Here is a 22,666-nt window from a genome sequence, read left to right on the forward strand (position 1 = left end):
TAAACTGTTAATAAAGATGATGATGTAAATATCCTGTTCTTCTAGGTATCCAAATATATCTTGTGAGTTGCTCACTTCTGATGTCTCCCAGATGAATGATAGACTGGGAGAAGATGAATCCTTGCTAATGAAATTATATAGCTTCCTCCTAAACGATTCCCCTTTGAATCCGCTACTTGCCAGTTTCTTCAGCAAGGTGCTAAGTATTCTTATCAGCAGAAAACCAGAACAGGTAAATATGATTTTCCAAAAGGTAAGTATTAGGGCTGATCATCCCCTTGAGGTGATCCCCCAGTACTTGTTGCTTTAAGAGTTCTAACTTTGCCTTAAGTTCAGGTTCTATAAGAGAATGTATTTTAAACTTTAAACATTCTAAGCACTCACATACTATTTGTATGTTAATGAATATTTCTAATATGGCATAATCTCAAATTTCACTTAATTTGTTAGCATACTTTGGTTTCCTCTTTTGAGAAGTGGGTAGAAGATGAGAATATTGGGTACCCATTTGTGAAGACAGGGCTTAACTAAGATGGCAAGTATAATAACTAAGCAGTTGAATATGTCACCAAACAATTGCTTTGTTTTGTTTTTCCCCCATTGATGATCAGAGATGAAGCTTAAACCAAAAACCTTTCCCACAAATGTAATTGGTGATTGGTTTGTACTAATGGTGATTCTGTTTTGATTCTACTCAAAACTTCTCCAGGGTCAGGCTTGAGACATCTGAGTGTATAGACTGCTGTGTACATTTGTAGCTGTGCTGTTCCTATCCAGTGTGGTTTGACAGAAACTTCACTTGGTTCTCTAAGTGTGGTCCCTGAACCAGCAGCCCCTCAGTATTACCTGAGAATTTGTTAGAAATGTAAGTTCTTGAGTCCTATTCCAGACCTGCTGAATCAGAAACTCTGAGAGGTGGGCCCAGCAGTCTGGGTTTTAGCAAGCCTTCCAGCTAACTCTGATGCATGCTAACATTTGAGAACCACCGCTTTAGTGGATATTGTTGTGAAAAAGGATCTGCTTATCTGGAGATTTTAGTCATTTTATGGAAATAGGCACTCAGGGAACAACTAGAGCCTCAGATATTCAAGTATAAACTATAGCAGATTTGCCAGAATTGCAAGTATAGGTGTGATGATATGGGGTAAAAGTGGTCAAACCAGTTGGTCCTGCCATCCTTCATGATAGAAAATGGCTCTGGGTGACCCATTGTTGCTATCAGCACTTGTGGAAGGACTGGAGCTATTTTGGGCCCAGTGTGTCCTGTCCTATGCCAAGGCAAAGTGGATACATGCTTTATTTTAGAAAGAGATATTTCTTTCTTTCACTTAATGGAGTAGGATAAGCTTTCTAAGTTGATTGGAAATGAGATTCTTTTCACTTTGGTAATAATCCCCAAATCATGATTAATGTAGATTGTCTCTTTTTTTCTGCCTTCTAGTTAGAAATACAAGAACTGCTGGCTGTTTTAGGAGAGTGGAAGCCATCCTATCACCCTGATATTACCAGGCAGTTCTCAGGGATGGTTGTTGTAGCCATTATCCAGACATTATGCTTCATTGTGCTTTTTCTCCTCACTTCTGTGCTGTTGGAATCCAAGTTTGCGAGCCCCGATTTTCAGTGTACACATAAAGAGAGAGAATACACTTAAAACCTTGCCAGTTATGTTCTGAGACAAGAGCCCCTCGGCCTTTTGCTTGTTACACTTCCCTGTCAGGACTGTATGAATGATAGCAAGAGGATTCAGTGGCTGTGAGTTAAGATCAAACTTGGCATTTCTTTATCCTTTGTAAATTAGGAGTGTAAATAAAGGTTTTCTGTTATGTGATAGTATTAGTAGGGATGTATGCAACTGTAAGTAAGGACAAAAATTGAGACTCAACTGGCTTAACCAATAAAGGCATTTGTTAGCTCATGGAACAGGAAGTGGGATGGTGGGGCATCTTCAGTGCTGCATGAGTCAGCACCCCAGTGGGGTCATCTGTGCCACAGGTCCCTGTTGACAGTGCTGTACTGTCCACCACACTAGCTGGGATTTATTCCTTTGGGCTCCAGGTTTGGTGTTTCTGGCACTGAATTACAGAATACTTGGGACACATGTGACTTTTTTCGTCCTTTCTCCTCTACTGTCCTTTTAAAAACTTGTGGGATCCAATTGTGAGTGCATTATTTATGTGTCATATCATTTCTTGAAGTTTTATATCATAATGCTTGACCTCATTGTCTAGAGAAGCAATGTGTGTTGGTTAATCCTGTATTTATACCTAATTGTATGAAGCAGTTTTAGTTGTCATTTCTGGCTATTAGACTTCATGTGGCATAATGGAAAGATTGTGGCTTTTGTGGCATACATATCCAATTTTAAATCCCAGGCAGCCACCTTTTAGCTCTGGAAGATAGTTTCTGAGCCTTGGTTTCCTCATCTCTAATGGGGTGTGGCGGTGGGGGTGAGTTATCCAACCCCCCACGCCCCGGGGCTTTTGAGAAATTTTAGTGAGATCCTGTTATATAGCAGCTGCGACACTCCCCCTGGGACTCGTAGAGGGTTTGGGAATAGATGACACGTGCGCACGGACAGAGGCAGAGGCAACAAGGCTATATGGGACACAGGGATGCATGGGACAGAGTCATCTCCCTGGTCTCCCAGAGCAGAAGAGACCAGCAACAGGGGCCTGATTTCCGTGGCCATTCTCACGTTCCTTCAGGGTAGCTCTCTGCCTCTCCACCAGCTGCCCTTCTTGTGCTAAGCTATTGGAGTGAATTGGTGAAGTCAAAATCAAAGGCGATGTTTGTGTAGCCAGGTGAGTTAGTTATTTTGACTGGAGTAGAAATCTTTGTTTTGAAATTTTTTTCTCATGCTTGTTAGAGTCCAATTAGGATTTTGAATATTACTTATTTTAGTGCAAAATCTAACACACGCTTTATGTTCATAAACTGTAAAATGGTATATTCTCTTGCTCTTTATAGGCATATTAAATTTTTGATCACCATTCTTTGAGAATGAATAATGAAAGTGAATAGAAATAAAAGATTCTGTTAAGTTGTATTTGTATTAATGGACATGTGCTAATTTAGGGGATTTTTTTCCAAGGGGTATTTTGAGTATTGTAACTATTAGCCAGGCTTTCCAATTTGATACCTTGTTGCTAATTCAGCATTTGCCATTTCTCAACCTAAAGTAGTGGTAGAATTTGGAGGAGTCGGGGTTGGGACTTAAAAGGTAAAGTTTATAGTTTCCAAGTTACATGTCTTTCAGTTTCTGATGTGTTCTTCTCTAGATTGTGGATTTCTTAAAGAAGAAGCATGATTTTGTAGACCTTATTATAAAGCATATAGGAACTTCTGCTATCATGGATTTGTTGCTCAGGCTCCTGACGTGTATTGAACCTCCACAGCCCAGGCAAGATGTGCTGAATGTGAGTAGAATTCTGACCTGCTGTTGACTGGGGTTAGGGTGCTGGCATGTGAGCCCACCAGGCTGCTGTGTGCTGGGAAGGAATGCATGGGATTAGGGTTGGTAGCAGAGGGTTGTCTGGGGAGCAGGTAACAGGGTGGGGAAGAAAGGTTGTTCCAAGATAGGAAGAGATCCAGATTTTGCAGAACTAGAATTTCAGATGGGCACATCCCTAGGTATGTAGGATGTTTTGTTGTGAGTATTTTTTCCTTTTGCTGGTTTGCTTTTTATGGGGGTGGCGAGACTTTATGGGTTGAGCATTTGTCTTAAAGCTGGTTCTGATGGTAAAAGCAGAAATGAGAGGGTTGGGAGCTCTAAGTCCCATTTGAGTATGTTATGAGGCCACACTCTTCAGGGCCACCTCTGAAGGTCAAAACGGAGAGATGTTGATGTATCCAGGGATTCAGGCTTCAGAAGTAATTCTCTTCTCATGGGTACAGAGGAGCAAAGGATAAGGAGAACAGAGTTTACTTTGAGAAGGACATATTTTAAAATGTAGACAGATGCTGATTTTTAGGATGTGTGCCTCTTGAATAGATGTCTCAGGTAGAATTTGGGTGGGAAGAGGGGAGGGTGTGAGTAACTTGAAAATAAGGTTTCTCCCAGGCTCCCATCTCTGCCTTCTCTTCTTGTCTTTTGTGTCTTTCCCTCTTCCTTTCTTTTTTGAGTTGGGAGTCTCACTCTGTCGCCCAGGCTGGAGTGCAGTGGCGTGATCTCGGCTCACTGCAACCTCTGCCTCCCGGGTTCAAGCAACTCTCTTGTCTCAGTCTCCTGAGTAGCTGGGATTACAGGTGTCCGCCACCACACCTGGCTAATTTTTGTGTTTTTAGTAGAGACAGGGTTTCACCATGTTGGCCAGGCTGGTCTCGAACTCCTGACCTCAGGTGATCCGCCCGCCTGGGCCTCCCAAAGTGCTGGGATTACAGGCGTGAGCCACTGCTCCCAGTCCCCCTCCCTTTCTTCCCTTTCTCAGAAGCTTTGCAGAACCATGCTTCAGTCTATCCATCTTTAATACTAACCTGCAACCTTAGAACTTACTCATTTCTTTGGAAATGAGTTTTATTGAGAATGCTAATTATTATTTAAGACCTCAAGGACTAGGAGGGCCTATGAGGAGGAAGGTCTTTCAGGTGGTGCCCAGGGCAGGGCATGTTCCAGTGAGGTAGGGAGGTGTGCCAGGTGTGCATTTATGTGATGGTGTCAGGGCTGGATTTGTTGGTGACCCAGGCACTGTGATCACTGTGAGTAAACAGCTGGGTGTGTCTAGTGGGTGTCCTGGGACTTGTCTGTTGGCAGGGACCTTAAATTGGGACACCTGTTTCCTTTTGGGTGTGTCTTTGTAGATGTATCTTTTCTCAAAAGAGGTTGAGGATTCTGGGGAAGACTGAGGACAGGGAGGGGGTTATCACCTTTATATTGGAATTATCATAGGGAGAGATTTATTCAGGATGGTTTACTGGAACCAGTTTATTCCTTTGGTTGCTTCTGGGTTCAAGTTTAGGACCTGTCTGGTTTCCAAAGGAATCAGTGTGTTTCTGGAGAGAGAGAGCGTTAGGAGGTTGATAAAGGTGTAGGTTGGGGAAAGGTTAGTTAGAAACCCCTAAATGTCTTTTGATTTTGTGGGTCCACAGTCGGGGATGACTACAGAAGTGGGCTTGGAATGTAGGTGCCTGTGAATAGTTGTGGAGACAGCAGGGGTCTGGGATTGATTAGTTCGCCGCCTGGAAAGTTTCCTGGTTTCTCCTGTAGTGGTCAGGAATGCCCCGCCCCTCACATAGATGTTTACTCTCCTCTGTTTCAGGACATTATTACTCAAAGAGTGGTCCTAGACATCACTTGTGAGCTTGTTAGAGATCTGTAATCTCAGGTCTCTTCCTTGGCCTACTGAATCAGAATATACATTTGAACAAGATTCTCGGAGAATTTGTGTGCACATTTTAAAACAGATATTAAAATATGAAGTTGGGCCTCTACCTCTGTGGTGCCTACCTAATAGCTTCAAATTTTCCTTTATTTGGTGTTTTCATTGAGCAGCCAGAGAGTGTCAGGGTTTCTTCTCTGTTCTTTAAGCAAATTGTGTTTGATTTCTGCCCCCGCTGCCCGCCCTAGTCTCCTTCAGCTTTCCGGGCTTTTTATGAGCAGAGGAGGGGTGGTGTCCTTTCTAGGTAGTGAGCTGCCTTGTTGATGATGGTGTTTTGGGCTTCTTATGGCATTAATGTTAAGCCAGATGATTTTTCCTTTATTTTTTCTGAATTTGGATTCCTTTTATGTTTTCATTCACTGTAGCATTTCATACCTGGATTAAAAGGAGATGGCCATAGCTCTTTGCCAGCACATGACAGGGCGGAAAAACTCTGCCTCTGTGCTTCCTCCAGCCCCCACGTTTCCTGCAGTGGGTTTGGTTTTGTAATCTAAAAGTCCCGTTTGTTCATCCTGTGTTTTTCTTAACCCAGAGACTTGGTGCTAAATATTGCTCTTCTCAATCTTTCTGAAGCTTGGAATGAACGTGCTCTTACAGAAAATGTATAAATTCCATCCTTCTTAATCTCCCAGCCCTCTCTTCTTAAGAACTAACCTACAAACCCTTTTAGTCCTAAATGTCTGGGGGTGACCTCATGGCTAAGAAGCTGATATATAGAATTTTAGTGTGTGGGTATTGTAATTTGGGGAGTTGTTGGTACTGTTGGCCATTGTTAAAACAATATATTCACTGGCATTTTCCTTGGGGGACTTTTAATTTTCTGTAGTGTTCAAAGTCCAGAGAAACCTGTAACATTCTACTTAAAATGTGATGGATATTTCCAAGTATGTTAATCTACATTGGGGCTTGAACAAGAGCCACTCATTGCTATGATTACTTCTACAATGTGTTTTACAGTGGTTAAATGAGGAGAAAATTATCCAGAGGCTTGTGGAAATAGTTCATCCATCGCAAGAAGAAGATGTAAGTTCACTTGTGTGACTGTAAACTTGATTAGAAAAAAAAAAAACTGTTTATTGGGCACAGAGCATACTTATATTAAATGTGAACATGATCAGAGCATACAGGGAGAATAGCAGCGATCTAGTGTTCTTAAGGTTGATACTTTCCTAAACAATATTACACTTTGCCAATACTCAGAAAATTTCCAGAAGTGTACAACAGCAGGCCCTTGTTATAGCACCATCTCCTTTCTAGAGCCGCTATTTCATGCTGAACCAGCTGGTTTTTGTACAAACCTTCTTTGTTTATGCTCCTTTTTACTTTTTTTTTCCCCTTTGAGACGGAGTCTCCCTCTGTCGCCTAGGCTGGAATGCAGTGGCGCGATCTTAGCTCACTGCAACCTCCACCTCCCAGGTTCAAGCAGTTCTCTGCCTCAGCTTCCCGAGTAGCTGAGATTACAGGTGCCCGCCACCACCCTGGCTACTTTTTGTATTGTTAGTAGAGACCGGGGTTTCACCATCTTGGCCAGGCTGGTCTTGAACTCCTGACCTTGTGATCCACCAGCCTCGGCCTCCCAAAGTGCTGGGATTACAGCCGTGAGCCACTGTGCCCGGCCTCCTTTTTATTTTTATACCCATCTGTAGCAGTTGATGTGGCCACATTTGCATTTGTTTTATCCAGTCTGATTACAGCTTTGCAGGCAGTGAAGTGGGATGTTGGTCACCATTGAGCCCCTACAGTAACTTTGTTATACTTCCTAGCCGTGGCTGTTAAGCTCTGACAGGTTTGGCCTTAGTCCTAGGTGCTAAAGGTTGACTTGGGTGTAGGATTGAAGCTAGATTTGGAGTTTGCAGATTGAACTCTGTGCTGAGGGAATGCCTGTTAGGGAATGCCTGTTGGGACCAGTGGGTGTGTGTGTCTCTAGAAGAGATCTATAAGGTTACCACCTTAAGTATCTCGGCCAAGCCGTATAAAATTGGCAGTAGTCATCCATTTTTACCTACAGACATGACAGTTCTCTATGGTTCAGCCTAATATCTACAAAGGAGTTGGTTTAAGGGCAATTCAAAGTTTGTCCTGAAGCTGGGATAATCTCCTTGTGTGCCTCTAGGTTGCAGGTTAGATGGGAGAGCGAGCACAGCAGAGGAGCTGTGCAGAAAGAGACATGCAGTGGAGGCTCCTCTCTCTCACAGAAATACATTTTCTGTGATAGTAGAGCGAAACCCTTTCACTCTGATCCATTCAGAAACTTTTCATACCTGGACTTTATTAAAGGGACTGTCACTTCCCCATTATCCCTCTTTGGGAGAATGCAAGGTATGCTCCTTTGCAGTAGTTGTTACTGTTAGCAGAGTTGACATTGTGGACACATCCAGTGCAGACATGGATTGGGAATGTGGGAGCCCCTGCTTAGAAGGTGCTCTCAACCTAGCTGGGGTGATAAGCCCTCCTCCTGTGGGCAGGGGAGTGTGGTTCTAGGAGCAGGTTTCCCTGTGATGACAGTGTGGCCTGTGCAGGCCGTGGAGAGCCATGACAGGAGTGTGGCCTGCCCCGTTGACAGGGAGGAGTTTCCATGAATGAGGCTTACTCCTTGCTAGGTTCATGTTCTTGAGCAGAGGAACTTGATTGCTCAATGGGCTAGGAAGAGGATTGCTCAGTAGGGACTGTCTGAAGGGCCCAGGAGAAATTGATAATGGAGAAGTCCAATTCTGCAACAAGTTTTTTGAGAAGGACACTGCATTGTGGACATGAGTACCTTCTCTGCATGACTTACAAGAAAGTTAATTTTGGTTTTTGGACAGTCCTGTTGATACTTCTGTTTTGTATTAAGTGATGAATTCCATGTTAAAATTATACTGGCCAGTTGATAGTTACCAAGGAAATGCTAGGCTCCTGATTCCAGTCAGTGGGTTTGGATATCCTAATCTGTGCTCTCCTCTCTTCTAGAATACAAGTGTTCTGCCTGTATTGGGAGCACATTGCTCAGTCTTTGAGTTATGCTCAGTTTCTTATTCCAGAGAATAAAATGTGTTTGGGTGCTGAGATTTTAGAGCTTTTCTGTAAGGTCAATACACTGAGAGAAGGCTTAATATTTCTTATCCATTGGCATTTTCCAGAAAACTGTATTTGCTTTTACTTTTTTTTTTTTTGAGACGGAGTTTCGCTTTTGTTGCCCAGGCTGGAGTGCAATGGCGCCATCTCGGCTCACCGTCACCTCTGCCTCCCAGGTTCAAGCGATTCTCCTGCCTCAGCCTCCCGAGTAGCTGGGATTACAGGCATGCACCACCACGCCTGGCTAATTTTGTGTTTTTAGTAGAGATGGGGTTTCTCCATGTTGGTCACACTGGGCTCGAACTCCTGACCTCAGGTGATCTGCCTGCCTCAGTCTCCCAAAGTGCTGGGATTACAGGTGTGAGCCACTGCACCCAGCTGTACTTTAACTTTTTTTTAATTCAAAAAAAGTATGTGCATCCTTCTATGCTGGTAAGAGTGTATTTTGGGGATACATGTTGAGTATCCCTTATCTGAAATGCTTGGAACCAGAGGTATTTTGGATTTCAGTTTTTTTCAGATTTTGGAATACCTGTATTTGCATTATACTGGTTGGGCATCCTGGACCTAGAAATCTGAAATGTTCCAGTGAGTATTTCCTTTGAGTGTCATGTTTTAAATTTTGGAGCATTTTCGATTTGGGATGCTCAATCTGTATTTTTTCCCAACTATTTTAGAAATTTTTCCTCATCAGAACCTTGACGACATCTCCCTGCACATAGCAGTAATGTACTGTGCACTATTATAAAGCTCATTCACCTGACAAAATACAATACTCGTGATGTGATCTCTCTTGGCCTTGACCTTTTGCTCACTGAAGCTTATGGCCAGTGTTAATTTGTTATTTCTTAAATAACTTTCCCTTTCATTTTTAAATTATAAATTTAACTTCTAACATGTTTTATGGTTAAAATTGTACTTTTTTCCTTTAGCGACATTCAAATGCATCACAATCACTTTGTGAAATTGTTCGCCTGAGCAGAGACCAGATGTTACAAATTCAGAACAGTACAGAGCCCGACCCCCTGCTTGCCACTCTAGAAAAGTATGTGTAAAACTCTGTTCTTGTTCTTCTTTCATATTGATGCTGTTCCATGTGTTACCATTGTGAGTGATTGGTAAGTGTTCCTTATGTGGGAATCATGTGCCTTGAAAATAACCTTGGGTGGGTGAGAAGGTAGGGAAACCTGCTTCTTTTATCTCAGTAGAAGTTTGGCAGGGTAAGAAGATAAATGACATTTATATCTAGACTTTGAGTTTTCCAATTATTTGTAAAATGGAATTCTGTAGAGCCATCCTAAGATGTGGTAGTCATTTAGAAATAACTGTAGTCACAGCTTCCAAGGGTCTTTTGATGAAGAATAGTCTTGTGTAAGTACGAATGTTGTGCATTTTATTCAGCAGCTTTTGTCAGATGATGTTTAAGGATTTATTGTATCTTTGCAGCCGATTAGGGACAGTTATCTCATGTTTAGGTTGAAGACAGCTTGGGGATGGGGTGCTGTTTTTTCTAGATTCACATGTTTTTAAAAAGAATGTTTACTGTCAACATGGGCATGTATATTTGACCTGCATTCAAACAGCTGAACGTTATTTTAATAGAGAATAATCAGGCCACTCCTCACTATGGGAGAATAATTGGGAAGTATGCATACAGCTAGCATTGTTAAGTACTAATGGCAATCTTGCTTCGGTTTACTTCTATTGTTGTTTTTAATGCTTTTGTCAATCCGTTTTATTCCTGCTGTATATTGAGGCTCTTTTGCATCTTTGGCTTAACTACCTATAATGCCGTTTTATTAAAATAAAATGTATTATTTCCTGGACATATGTAAGACAGGCAGGGAATACATTACAGACAAGTTAATGTGTCTTCAACCATGTCTTTGCGAAGTGGAATTGTGTTTTCCTAGCATGTAGAATACGAAGGGGTTGAGTTCTCTGAAGTAGCAAAACTACAAAAGATTGCCGGCTTCTGAGTAAAATGGCATCTTACCTGTCCCATTTTAGTAATTCTTGCACTATGGCATATATAGTCCTTTAAAACATATAAGACACCCCACATTCAAATACTAAGTGTGATATTAATTAGGTTGAACCTTGTAAAATTGCCATTTCAGTAGGTTAGAAATGTTGAATATCAGCAGTTTCATATGGCTCACTACAGTGCTGCCCAGTGGAAATAGAATCAAAGCCACATGTAATTTAAAATGTTTTTGCCCAAAGTCTTGGAAATCCAATGTGTATTTTACACTTAGAACATGCCGGTCAGACGAGTTAAATTTTGGGTGCTTGATAGCCACATGTAGTGAATGGCTCCCATAGTAGACAGTGCAGGTTCTGCCTGAATATCACACTGCTTAGTAGTCATTGCTAAGTTCTTCAGTGCCGCTCCAAGCCTTCCGTCCACACAGCTTTATTTGGACCCAATGTGTAACCTAGCCACCAGAGCCCATGTGCACACTAGCTTTTATATTTCAAGCTGTGTTTTAGTCCTAGATCAGGTAGCTAATTTCTGGATGAAGATAGGTAAATGCCTAGGATTTACATCATTAAATTAGTTGGAGTAAATGTGTTCAAATACATGGACCTGATGAATCAATGGCCCTGTTGCCAAGTAAAACCTCCATTGCATTTAACAGTGGAAAGAAAATCTGTCACAGTGCTTCCCACAGTCTGTTTGAGAATAAGAACCAACCACTTCTAATATTTGACACACTGCACATCTTTTTAGTGTCTGTTGATTCAGACAATACACAGTGAGAAAAGACTTCCATTTTAGTAAACTTATTAATCATAATAGCATCTGTATATATTTGATATATTATGTGATAATATGTAATATCTATTTGATAAATCATAGTTATTTAATAATGATGATATTACATTATTAAATCACTGTACTGGCAATACATAATGTACACATAGCTTGCCGAGCTCTATATTATGATGCCAGGTAACCCACAGTGTGGACTCCACTGTATATATGAACATCACATGCGTAAATGTTAAGCACAGATAGCACATATGGAAAAATTTGAAATGAGCTAAGGTTAAAGAAGATGCTAAAGAGCAGGTACCAAGAAATCTCAGAAAGCGGACTGAAGTGTTAAATAAAGAATGTTTGGCTTGGGAAGCAATCTGGGCTTAAATTGAATGCATTTTATTTAGTGACTGGAAATTTTTGAAGTTCAAAAATTTTTAAAAAACAGTTATGTTAGAATAGACTCTGTATCTGAATTCTTGATACTAATGACCTTATAACAAGTTGGGTTTGATCCCATTCACTTGAGCCAGTTGGTTTTTTGTAAGTGAATTTCTCATTAAAAAAAAAAAAAAAAAAACGAAAAAAAAAAACAATGAGCCATTGTCCCAAAGGCAGGGATAAAGAACCTGGATGGCTTCATGCAGGAAACAGCTCATATCATGAGTTTTAGTGATGTCTATCCAGAAACTGCTATTTTTTAAAATGTGAAAGTGAATATATTTTCTCGCATGTAATTAAATATCTTTTTATTGAAAGAATGTGAAGGCATTCCTTTTATTTTGTTTGATAAGCTTCAGTCCTTTGGTTTATTATTTCTTCTGGGTTTGGTGATACTTGCGTGTTTAGGTAAAACTCAGAAGATGGCGTAGCTATTGTGGTATTGTATTTTGACTGTCAAGTTTTCGCTGGTTATTATGTTTTTCTTGTCCATTAGTAGAATTCTTTCATGGATACAGTAGACTTCCAATTTGACACAGCGGTGAAATGGCTAGGGCCTCTGTTAGCCATCTTCAGGCATCTGTATTGACGAAAGTGACAGTGCCCTCTGATGAGTAAGAGCGCTATGGTTGAATGAAGAGAGTGTGGACCTCCACAGTCACATGCTGTCAGTACCCCTCCACCTGGGGTGAGGCTGCTGTTGAAAGAAAAACATGTTTATTTTAAAAGATAGTTTGTTTTCCAGAGCTTGGTTCCAGACCTAATAGTTAGTGTATAGACTGCTGTGTGTTAAGTGACTTTTATAGTACTCTTTTGGTGAGAGATCTCACAAGCAATTATTGCTGGTCTGAGAGTACTTGAAAAACCTCTTCTTGCAAGGGGACCTTCTCAAGTTCGGTTAGATACTAGTTTTGTTTCCCCAAAATAGAAAGAGATTCTCTCCTATTTCCTGCCCTACGTTGGCAAGAGGTGGTCAAGGAACTGGTGTACAGTACACTGAACACAGCTATACCTTGGGATGAGGTGTCAGGTGAGCAACCAAGGACAACCCAGCTGCATGTCACACTGTAAGGGAGATTCCATTTCTTTTTCTTTTCTTTTTCTTTTTTTTCTTTTTTCTTTTTTTGAGGTGGAGTCTCGTTCTGTCACCCAGGCTGGAGTGCAGTGGCGCGATCTCAGCTTACCGCAACCTCTGCCTGCCGGGTTCAAGCGATTCTCCTGCCTCAGCCTTCTGATTAGCTGGGATGACAGGCGTGCACCACCAGGCCCGGCTAATTTTTGTGTTTTTTAGTAGAAATGGGGTTTCACCATGTTGGTCAGGCTGGTCTCGAACTCCTGACCTTGTGATCCGCCTGCCTCGGCCTCCGAAAGTGTGGGGATTACAGGTGTGAGCCACTGTACCTGGCGTCCATTTCTTAATTCACATGGATTTCGAAAATTACTGAGAGGCTAAGAAACTAAAGTTTTCCTTTAGAATGTTCATATAAATTCAATGAACTGGTTTATGTTAATTGTTATCTTACTATGTATGAGAGAAGTGTAATGGAAAGAGCCTGCAGATAATGCTTTTTGGACATTTAATTTAGTCACATTTATTTCATTGCTGCCATTTTATTTTGCTTTTTCAAATTTTATTTGTAGAGTAAAATGCAACAACTGATGTTTTCTTTTTTCTGTTTTAGATCTTTGCTAATTACACATTTATGCTTTTGTAGGAAAACATTCATGGGTTCTAATTAGCCTTTCTGAATGTTTTCCCTTCTTTAGTGAGGGTGAAAGGTTCTATGTCTTCTTGCCACCCCCAGCCCCAGTCATCATCATCATCAGAGTCTTGGTTTGAGTAGGAGGTGACTTTGTCTTGAGATTCTGTTGGCTCTCAACAAAATTGGCAAAGACAAGCATGGCCCAGGTTATTTTGCTGAGGGAAAGAGATAGAAGGGTGAGTGAGTGAGTGTGTTTGTGTGCGGGTGCATGTGTGTAATTTATAAATAGGATCAATTGCCTACTTTAATAAGTATATAGAAATAAAATAGTAAAACAAATATGCCCAAGAATGAACTCTTCAGTGATGCTTGTCTTGTACCGTCGTCTTTTTTTCTGAGGTTGTTGGTGATAAGTGATACTGCAGTTAGTGATTATTGATTTGTTTCCCTAGGCAAGAAATTATAGAGCAGCTTCTATCAAATATTTTCCACAAGGAGAAAAATGAGTCAGCCATAGTCAGTGCAATCCAGATATTGCTGACTTTACTTGAGACACGACGACCAACGTAAGCTTTTCTTATATCTTACAAAATGAACCATGTTGTTTTGCTTTCAGATTTAAGAGTTAAATTCTTGGTGGATAAGCTGTAATAGCGTACCTTTGAATTGCAGTTGCTGATTCTTCTTCTGCTATATAAACCATAGCCTAATTTTATATGAATACCACATATTGGGATGCAGTTGAAAATTATGTTTTGGTGACACTATTTATTGGCAGTATTTAGACTCTAGTCATATATTTTTTTGGTAGTGGTAGTTAGGAAAATGCTACTATAATAAATGCTATAATCAAAAACATGTATAATGGCTGAAAAACAGAGAAGCTTATTTCTTGCTCATGATAATTAAAAATAGGTGTTCCTGGTCAGTGGGTAGCTCTCCTGGCCATTCAGAACGTCTCTCTGTCTTGTGATTCCTTTCATTCCTTTCTGCAGATACTTAGGCCTTTAGGTGGTGTTTTCCTGGGTTTCACATTTGAAGGCACTTGAGCAGAGGCTGTCTTAAAATGCGTGGGCAGGTGGCTTGAGCTTTAAGGACAAATTTCTTCTACATGTTTTATAATCAAAAATAAAGTCTTGTTTTTCACATGTGTGGCCTTCGCCCCTGGACCAGCCATTTCATGTGTGTCATGTTATTCTTTATAATTTATGTCCAGTGCAGATTTACTCATTATCAGAGTTTTCTAACTGCTCTTAGAGCATGAGAATCTGAAGAGGTATGTATAAGTTTTCTGGGATTGTGTGATGTAGAGGTTGGAATTTTGTATTTTTTACCCCAAAATTCATTCATTAAGCAAGGGACAGAGTCCATCCTTAGCATATGAAACTTCAGCCATTCAGGGTTTCTGGATTTACTTTTAGCAGTGTAATTATGGTTTCTAGCAAAATAGTGAAGATAACCTTACCAACCAACCCCTGCTTCCCCAATTCCTGATCTCTGTTGCTGCTTTGCCTAATCTTTGGTCAATACTAATGGAAGGGCAGTGTGATGGCACTGCTTCAAGTATGTTGTAGTTTGGGGGTTGTTTGCCTACCTGTCTCTTTCTAGGAAAATCAGTACCATCTTCCTACCCCAGGGGTACAGTGCCCTCTTCCCACCCCAGGGGTACAGTACCCTCTTCCCACCCCAGCGGTACAGTACCCTCTTCCCACCCCAGCGGTACAGTGCCCTCTTCCCACCCCAGCGGTACGGTGCCGTCTTCCCACCCCAGCGGAACGGTACCCTCTTCCCACCCCAGCGGAACGGTGCCCTCTTCCCACCCCAGCGGTACGGTGCCCTCTTCCCACCCCAGCGGTACGGTGCCCTCTTCCCACCCCAGCGGTACGGTGCCCTCTTCCCACTCCAGCGGTACAGTGCCCTCTTCCCACCCCAGCGGTATAGTACCCTCTTGCTACTCATGCTACAAGGCCATCATTGCATTGTGGAATGCTGTTAAAGCAGTAGAAGGAAATTTATAACATTAAGTGGTTATATTAGAAAAGAAGAAAGAATGTGTGTCAATGATTTAAGCTCCTACCTTACAAATTAAAGGTAAAGGCAGGACAAATTAAACCCAAGGCAAACAGAAGGAAAGAAATAATAAAATTCAGAGCAGAAGTCAGTGGACTTGAGATGAGAAAAATAATACAGAATATCAGTGAAGCCGAAAGCTCGTTCTTTGAAAAAATCAATAAAATTGATAAACTTCCATCCCAATTAGGAAAAAAGTAGAAAAGAGACAAATTACAAATAATAGGAATGACTGTGTGCTATGGACTTTAACACTGTTTCCTGTGGAGTTCAGATGAATAATAAGAGAATACTACAAACAATGCATTAAACAGATTCAGCAGTTTATATGTGATGGACAACTTCCTTAGAGGAAATAATTGCCAAAGATCACTCAAGAAGAAATAGGTAGCATGAGCAGCCCCATATCAGTTGAAGAAATTGAACTTATATTGAAAACCTTCAACAAAGAAAACTCCTGGCCTAGATAGGCTCAATTGGTGAAGTCTACCAAAGATGGAAGAACTCTGTCAGAATACAGTAGAGGGAACTCTTTCCAACTCATTTTATGTAGCCAGCATCACTTTGAAACTATAGTGAACTACACAAAATCATGGGAACAAAAGCTATATTTGTTCCTCTGTATCTGCTGAGGATTGGTTCTAGGACTCCCATGCATACCAAAATCTGCAGTTGCTCAAGTCTCGTATAAATGGCATAGTATTTGCATGTAACCTACACATATCCTCCCGTGTACTTTAAATCATCTCTGGTTTCCTTATACCTTTTTTTTTTTTTTTTTTTTTTTTTTGGGGAGACAGAGTCTCGCTCTGTCACCCAGGCTGGAGTGCAGTGGTGCGATCTCGGCTCACTGCAAGCTCCGCCTCCTGGGTTCACACCATTCTCCTGCCTCAGTCTCCCGAGTAGCTGGGACTACAGGCGCCCGCCACTACGCCCGGCTAACTTTTTTTGTATTTTTTAGTAGAGACGGGGTTTCACCGTGGTCTCGATCTCCTGACCTCGTGATCCACCCCCCTCGGCCTCCCAAAGTGCTGGGATTACAGGCGTGAGCCACCGCGCCCAGCCACTTATACCTTATACAATGTAAATGATATATGTTAAGCTGTTTCATTATTTTAAATAGTATTATTTTTTGTTTGGCATTTTTTTCCACCTTTTTTTAGAGATGCAGTCTCACTATGTTGTCCAGGCTGGCCTTGAACACCTGGGCTCTAATGATCCTTCCGCCTCAGCCTCTTAAGTCATTGGGACTAGGTGAACCACCTCGCCCAGCTTTCTCTGAATATTTTTGATTTCCAGTTAATTGAGTCAGTGGACATAGAACCTGTGGATACAGAGGGCCGACTGCAAGTAACAAAATGCCACAAGAGCTGAAATGTAAAATTCTCAAGAAAATATGAGTGAATCAAGTCTAACAGTATATTGTAAGGATAATATATATCATAACAAAGTATGGTTTGTCTTGGGAATGCAAGGCTCATTCATCCTTCAAAATCTTCACATCAACAGACAGCAGATCTGATCACATCAGATCAATGAAGAAAAAACATATCATCATTTTGTTAAATTCCTTTATGATAAAACATCTCAGCAGATTAGTATTAGAAGGGAACTTGGATGAAAACTGATAAAGCCCTCTTTCATTTTATTTATATTTTTTGAGATAAGGCCTGCCATTCAGACTGGAGTGCAGTGGCACAATCATAGCTTACTATTGACTTGATCTCCTGGGCCTAAGTGATCTTCCCACTTTAGCCTCCTGAAGTAGCTAGGACTACAGGCACAAGCCATCATGTCCAGCCAAATTTTTTTTATGTTTTGTAGCGATGGAGTCTGTGTTGCTACATTCAGAGGGGAAGGGGCGATGTGAGACTGCATCTGTTCACAGATGACAGGATTGTCTTTGTAGAATATCCTAAAGAACATTAAAGAAAAAAAAACGCATACTCCTAGAACTAACAAATACATTTAGCAAGATTGCAAGTATGAAGTCAGCACTCAAAAGTTAATTGCATTTCTATGTACTAGGAATGAGCAGTTGGAATTTGAAATTTTTTCGAAGTATTATTTTTTATAGCATAGAGAAAAGAAAATACTAAGATACAAACCTAACAAAATGTGTGCAAGGTTTAATGCCCCAAAACTATAGAATATTGATGAAATCAAAGATGACCTACATAAATGGAGAGAAATACTCTGTTCATGGATTAGAAGACTCAGTATTGTTAAGATGTCACTTCTCCCCAAATGGACCTGCAGATTCAATGCAATTCCGAACAAAATCTAAGCAGGATTTTTTAGAAATCAAGTGAATTCTAAAACTTGCACAAGAATCAAAGTACAGTAGCCAAAACAATTTTGCAAGAGAAAAGGACTCACACTCTGATTTTGAGACTTAATACAAAGCGACAGCAATCAGGACAGTGTGGTGAAAGAATAGACATACAGATCACTGGGACAGAGCAGAGTCCAGAAGTAGACCCATCCCCATGATCAGGCGGTTTTTAACAGAGGCATGGGGGCAGTTCAGCGGAGAAAGGACAGCGTTTTCAGTAAATCGTCCTGAATAGTTAGGTATTCTATGCAGAACGTTGGACTTTGATATATGTTTTGCAGATTATGCAAAAATTAACTCAAAATGGATGATAGAACTAGACATAAAACTAGTAGTTCTAGAAGCAAACAGGAGAAAATCTTTGTCTCAGAGTCATGTACAGATTGTTTAGATACATTGCCAAAACCCAATTCATAAAACAGAAGTTGATAACTCAGACTACACTAAAATTTTAAAATTCTGCTCCGAGACTCTGTTAAGAAAATTAAAAGATAGGTCACAGACTGCCAGAAAATATTGAAAACGTGTGAGAAAAGACTTACATCCAGGTATATGAAGAGTACCTAGGCTGGATGTGGTGGTTCATGCCTAGCACTTTGGGAGGCTGAAGGGGGAGGATCACTTGACAAGGCCCCATCTCTACCGAAAAAAAAAAAAAAGCCAGGCATGGTGACATGTGCCTGTAGTCCCAGCTACATAGGACGCTGAGGGAGGAGGATCGCTTGAGCCCAAGAAACAACAAAAACAAAGCAGTAATTTATCCTCTCACAGTTCTGAGTCCTAGAAGTCTAAGATCAAGGTGTTGGTGGTGCTAGATTCCTTTCAGAGGTACTAAGGCATTCCTCTTCCAGCTTCTAGTAGTTCTTGGCATTCCTTGGCTTGTGACCCCTCTGCATCCTCTTTACATCGCCTTCCCCTCTGTGTGTCTGTCTTGCCTCTTCTCTCTTCGAAGCATAGTTATGATGGCATTTAAGGCCCCCCTGGGTAATCTAGGATAATCTTTCATCTCAAGATCTTTAATTAATTTCATCTTCAGAGATCTTTTTTCCAAAGAAGGTGACATTTGCAGGCCCTACGTATTAGAATGTGGACGTATGTTTTGGGTAGGAGAGCATCATTCAGCCCACTACTTAGCTAAACCAGACAGACAGAATAGACAGTACTCAGTGCAGTATGCAGGGCAACTGGAAGTCACACACATTACTGTTGGGAATGGAAAGTGATACAGCCACTTCATAGAAATGTTTGTCAGTTCTTAGAAAGTTAAACATTTATAATGTCACCCAGAATTCTTATCCTTGAGTATTTACCCAGTTCTCATTCTACCTGTAATTGTTTTCCTGTAAGAAGTAGGTTATAATGAGTATAGATTGAACTTTATGTAGAATAATTTTAAACCTTTTAAATAGGAAATAATGTTGATTATCTAAGAAAAACTGTATGGAACAAGTATAGGCCTATTCATTAATAACACCCCAAACTGGCAGGCAATTTGGGGTGCCCTATAATCCAGAGGTTGGATCCCTTTCGCTTTCCAAATTTCCTGGTCACTTAGAGACTTGTTATTGTATAATAGTTATGAAGACTTAGAAGGTTTAGAATGGGAAGAAATCACATGTAATTTCTTACCTGATACTGTAGCTGTTTGGGTTGCAGGTTATAGAGGCTGAGCCTCATGGAGGTTTTATTAACCCTCTTCTGCCTCATTATGCTTTTTTCCTAGCCTTTTTTCCCGCAGCCAGAAAAGTTGATATAATCATTATTATATAATCATTAAGTAAAGACATATATGGTCGATAACCTTGAATGATTTGTTCTGAAATTATAATAACTAAAATTCCTTGCTTTGTTTCAAGATTTGAAGGCCATATAGAGATCTGCCCACCAGGCATGAGCCATTCAGCTTGTTCAGTAAACAAGAGTGTTCTAGAAGCCATCAGAGGAAGACTTGGATCTTTTCATGAACTCCTGCTGGAGCCACCCAAGGTAGGGGAGCTATGTTAAGCATGGCTGCCCAGCCAGTAATTTGGTTGAAACAGTCATTCGAATGTGTACGGGCCTTAGGAGTGGCAGAACTGGCTGTGGTCTGCATGTACAAAATGAGTGAAAAGATAACACTGCCAGTGATTTTTACTGCTTTTGAGTGGAGAATGGAGAATTAAACAAAATATTCACCTGTTTAGGAAGTTTACCTTTTCATTCTTCTGTAAATTCTTGGGTACTTACATGCCAATAAAGAAAAAAGAATTTTCTTCTTGTAGCATATTATTTTTGAATGTTTCAGGAAAAGCTAATCTTTCAGAAACGGATCTTTGAAATTGTGTTTTCTTACTCAGAGTTGGAGCAGTGTATGTCTGATGTATAGTCGACCTTATTTAAGAAAGAGTAGGTTGAAGTTAGTATACAATTTGGAGAGAATATGATTTGGGGGTTTTTCAGTACAGAGCCTCCCATGTGCTAATTTTAAATGACTGTTTCCTCAGTGAAGACCCACAAGAGTTTTGTCAGCAGTCTATAAATGGTGTTCTTTCGCCCCTTGGATTGATACAGATTTAGATTAGGGTGATAATCACTTGCTTTTGGAGTCTAGGGTGGAAGATTCAGTTCCGTGTGAGTTCTGTTCCCAGTAACAGTTCTTAAGTTTCCTTTTTTTTCCTGCCCTATATCATTGAATCTGGTGTATCTCTGTGGTTATCTACTGTGTGAGTTATTGGGAATTTAGAATACTAGTTTCTCACTTGTAAATTAGATGTTTTCTGTTTATTTAACTATTTGGAGTTGGGGGAGCACAGGATAACTTACATAACCAAGGGAGTCTAGTTCAGCTCCAGATCATCTTTTCAGATACCTGATGCCATTGGTGAGCAGGTCGTGGTTCCATCACTGTGCTCACAGTTTGCGTTACTCTGCTGGTTCCATTCCAGCCACATCTTATCTGCATTCAGCCTGTGTTGGATGTGGACCATAGTGTTGGTGCTTGCCCTTAGGGAAAGTGCCTCTGTTGGTGTTTGACAATGATGGTCAGTGGCATCCTTCATGCCAGTCCTGGGAAGAAAAACAGAGTAAGGAAAGAAAAAGAAAAGATTTAGAAGAGGAGAGAACATCACAAGTGGAAGACGGAGGTGGGAGAAGGATCTGACAGGGAAGAAGGTGTGTGAGGAAGGGCCCGACCTGTGTCTTAGGTGGCCCACCCATCTTCTTTCTGGGTGGACAAACAGGTGGCATCTGGTTCTGGGCCCCGATTCAAAAGTAAGGCAGTGTCTTGTTTGGACTTCTCTGTTACTCCGAGAACTGAGTGAGTTCCGTTTGCACCTGGTTTTACTGTATGATATGTCTGTCTCGGAGTACCGTTTGCACCTGGTTTTACTGTATGATGTGTCTGTAAGTAGATCCATGAAGTTTTTTACAAAGCCTGCCAATTAGAGCTGTTTTCCATAGAGAGCAGAACTGTGGGCCTTACAGCTCTGTGAGTCCTCGGGAGGATGGGAGCCAGAGGGATGAGGCTACTGATGTGGATGGGGAGGGGCAGAAAGGGCAGCCTGACCTAGGCCGTTACGTGCCACCCTTGCCTCTCAGACTTCTAAAGTTAGGAAATGTTCTGCTTCTACTTTTGTGATTTCAGACTATAGAAACTCCTGTTGATGGACAAGAACAGGTTTAGATTGATCACATTTCAGGTTTGTGATCCAGAGGCAACGTCTGAATTTGCATTTTTATCACAGATTTGGCTCAGACTGAGGATTGTATTCCAAAACCACTTGTAGCAACTACTACCACCACCACCACCACGGCTGCTGCTGCTGCTGCTGCTGCTGTTGCTACTACTACTACTTCTTCTTCTCCTTTATTCTTCCTTCCTCCTCCTCCTTCCTCCTTCTCCTTCCTCCTTCTCTTTCCTCCTCCTCCTCCTCCTTTTTTCTTCCTTCTTCCTTTTTTTGTTTTTTTGAGACAGTGTCTCACTCTCGCTCAGGCTGGAGTGCAATGGCACAATCACAGCTCACTGCAGCCTCAACTTCCGCAGGCCCAGGTGATTCTCCCACCTCATCTTCCTGAGTAACTGGTACTACAGGTGTGCATCACCATGCCTGGCTAATTTTTGTATTTTTTGTAGAGACAGGGTCTCACCATATTGCCCAGGCTGGTCTCAAACTCCTGAGTTCAAGCGATCCACCCACCTCGGCCTCTCAAAGTGCTGGGATTATAGGCATGAGCTTCTGTGCCCGGCCATAACTTCTTTTAGTTTAGATTTCTGGTCAGATTTTGAAATATTGTACTTTTTCCTAGGATATTCTGTAGCCTTCTGCTTTCTTCTCATAACAGCTTGGAATGTTGAGGCAGGGAGACACTTGATTTCTTATAAAATTTATGGTCCAGGGAAATTCCTTGCTTTTTTTTTCCTTTTTCCTGCTTGGTTATTTCATTGTATCTTACAGATATCAAGAGCAGCTTTAGATGTTGTTTCAGGTGTAAAATTCAGGCCATGTTGTTTGCAGGGTTTAAACTAGTGTCATGTCTTAGCAAATACACCATTTGCTTTGTTCATTTAACTGAATTTAATTGGAAAGCTTTTTCTTCTTCAGAAAAGTGTGATGAAGACCACATGGGGTGTGCTGGATCCTCCTGTGGGGAATACCCGGTTGAATGTCATTAGGTTGATATCCAGCCTGCTTCAAACCAATACCAGCAGTATAAATGGGGACCTTATGGAGCTGAATAGCATTGGAGTCATATTGGTGAGATTTTCCCTGCTCACAGACATTTTAATTTGCCATTGATATTTCATGGATATTTAACCAAGTTACAACCTTACAAATTTACATTATGTCAGTGACTTTTCTTGGTCTGAGCATAAATGGTGTTTTATGTAGTTTTTGCCTTGAGTTTATTATAAATTTCGAATGCTTGTAATTGTTCACTAGGCATC

The 22,666-nt window shown here is 41.0% G+C and overlaps 1 protein-coding gene across 50 annotated transcripts in view; it reads left to right on the top strand.

Moving 5' to 3' along the window:
• Positions 1-22,666, top strand: part of PPP6R3 (protein phosphatase 6 regulatory subunit 3) — a 154,059-nt gene that overhangs the window by 82,307 nt on the left and 49,086 nt on the right. For all 50 annotated transcript variants that reach the window (XM_024930605.4, XM_055094606.2, XM_034933199.3 and 47 more), the window contains 7 exons: positions 46-232; positions 3,279-3,416; positions 6,333-6,398; positions 9,362-9,474; positions 13,790-13,903; positions 19,599-19,728; positions 22,323-22,475. In XM_024930605.4, coding sequence (XP_024786373.2) covers positions 46-232; positions 3,279-3,416; positions 6,333-6,398; positions 9,362-9,474; positions 13,790-13,903; positions 19,599-19,728; positions 22,323-22,475 — 901 coding nt within the window. The remainder of the gene's footprint in view (positions 1-45; positions 233-3,278; positions 3,417-6,332; positions 6,399-9,361; positions 9,475-13,789; positions 13,904-19,598; positions 19,729-22,322; positions 22,476-22,666) is intronic.

This window comes from Pan paniscus, chromosome 9 (genome assembly GCF_029289425.2).
Source record: "Pan paniscus chromosome 9, NHGRI_mPanPan1-v2.0_pri, whole genome shotgun sequence".
Classification (NCBI taxonomy): Eukaryota; Metazoa; Chordata; class Mammalia; order Primates; family Hominidae; genus Pan; species Pan paniscus.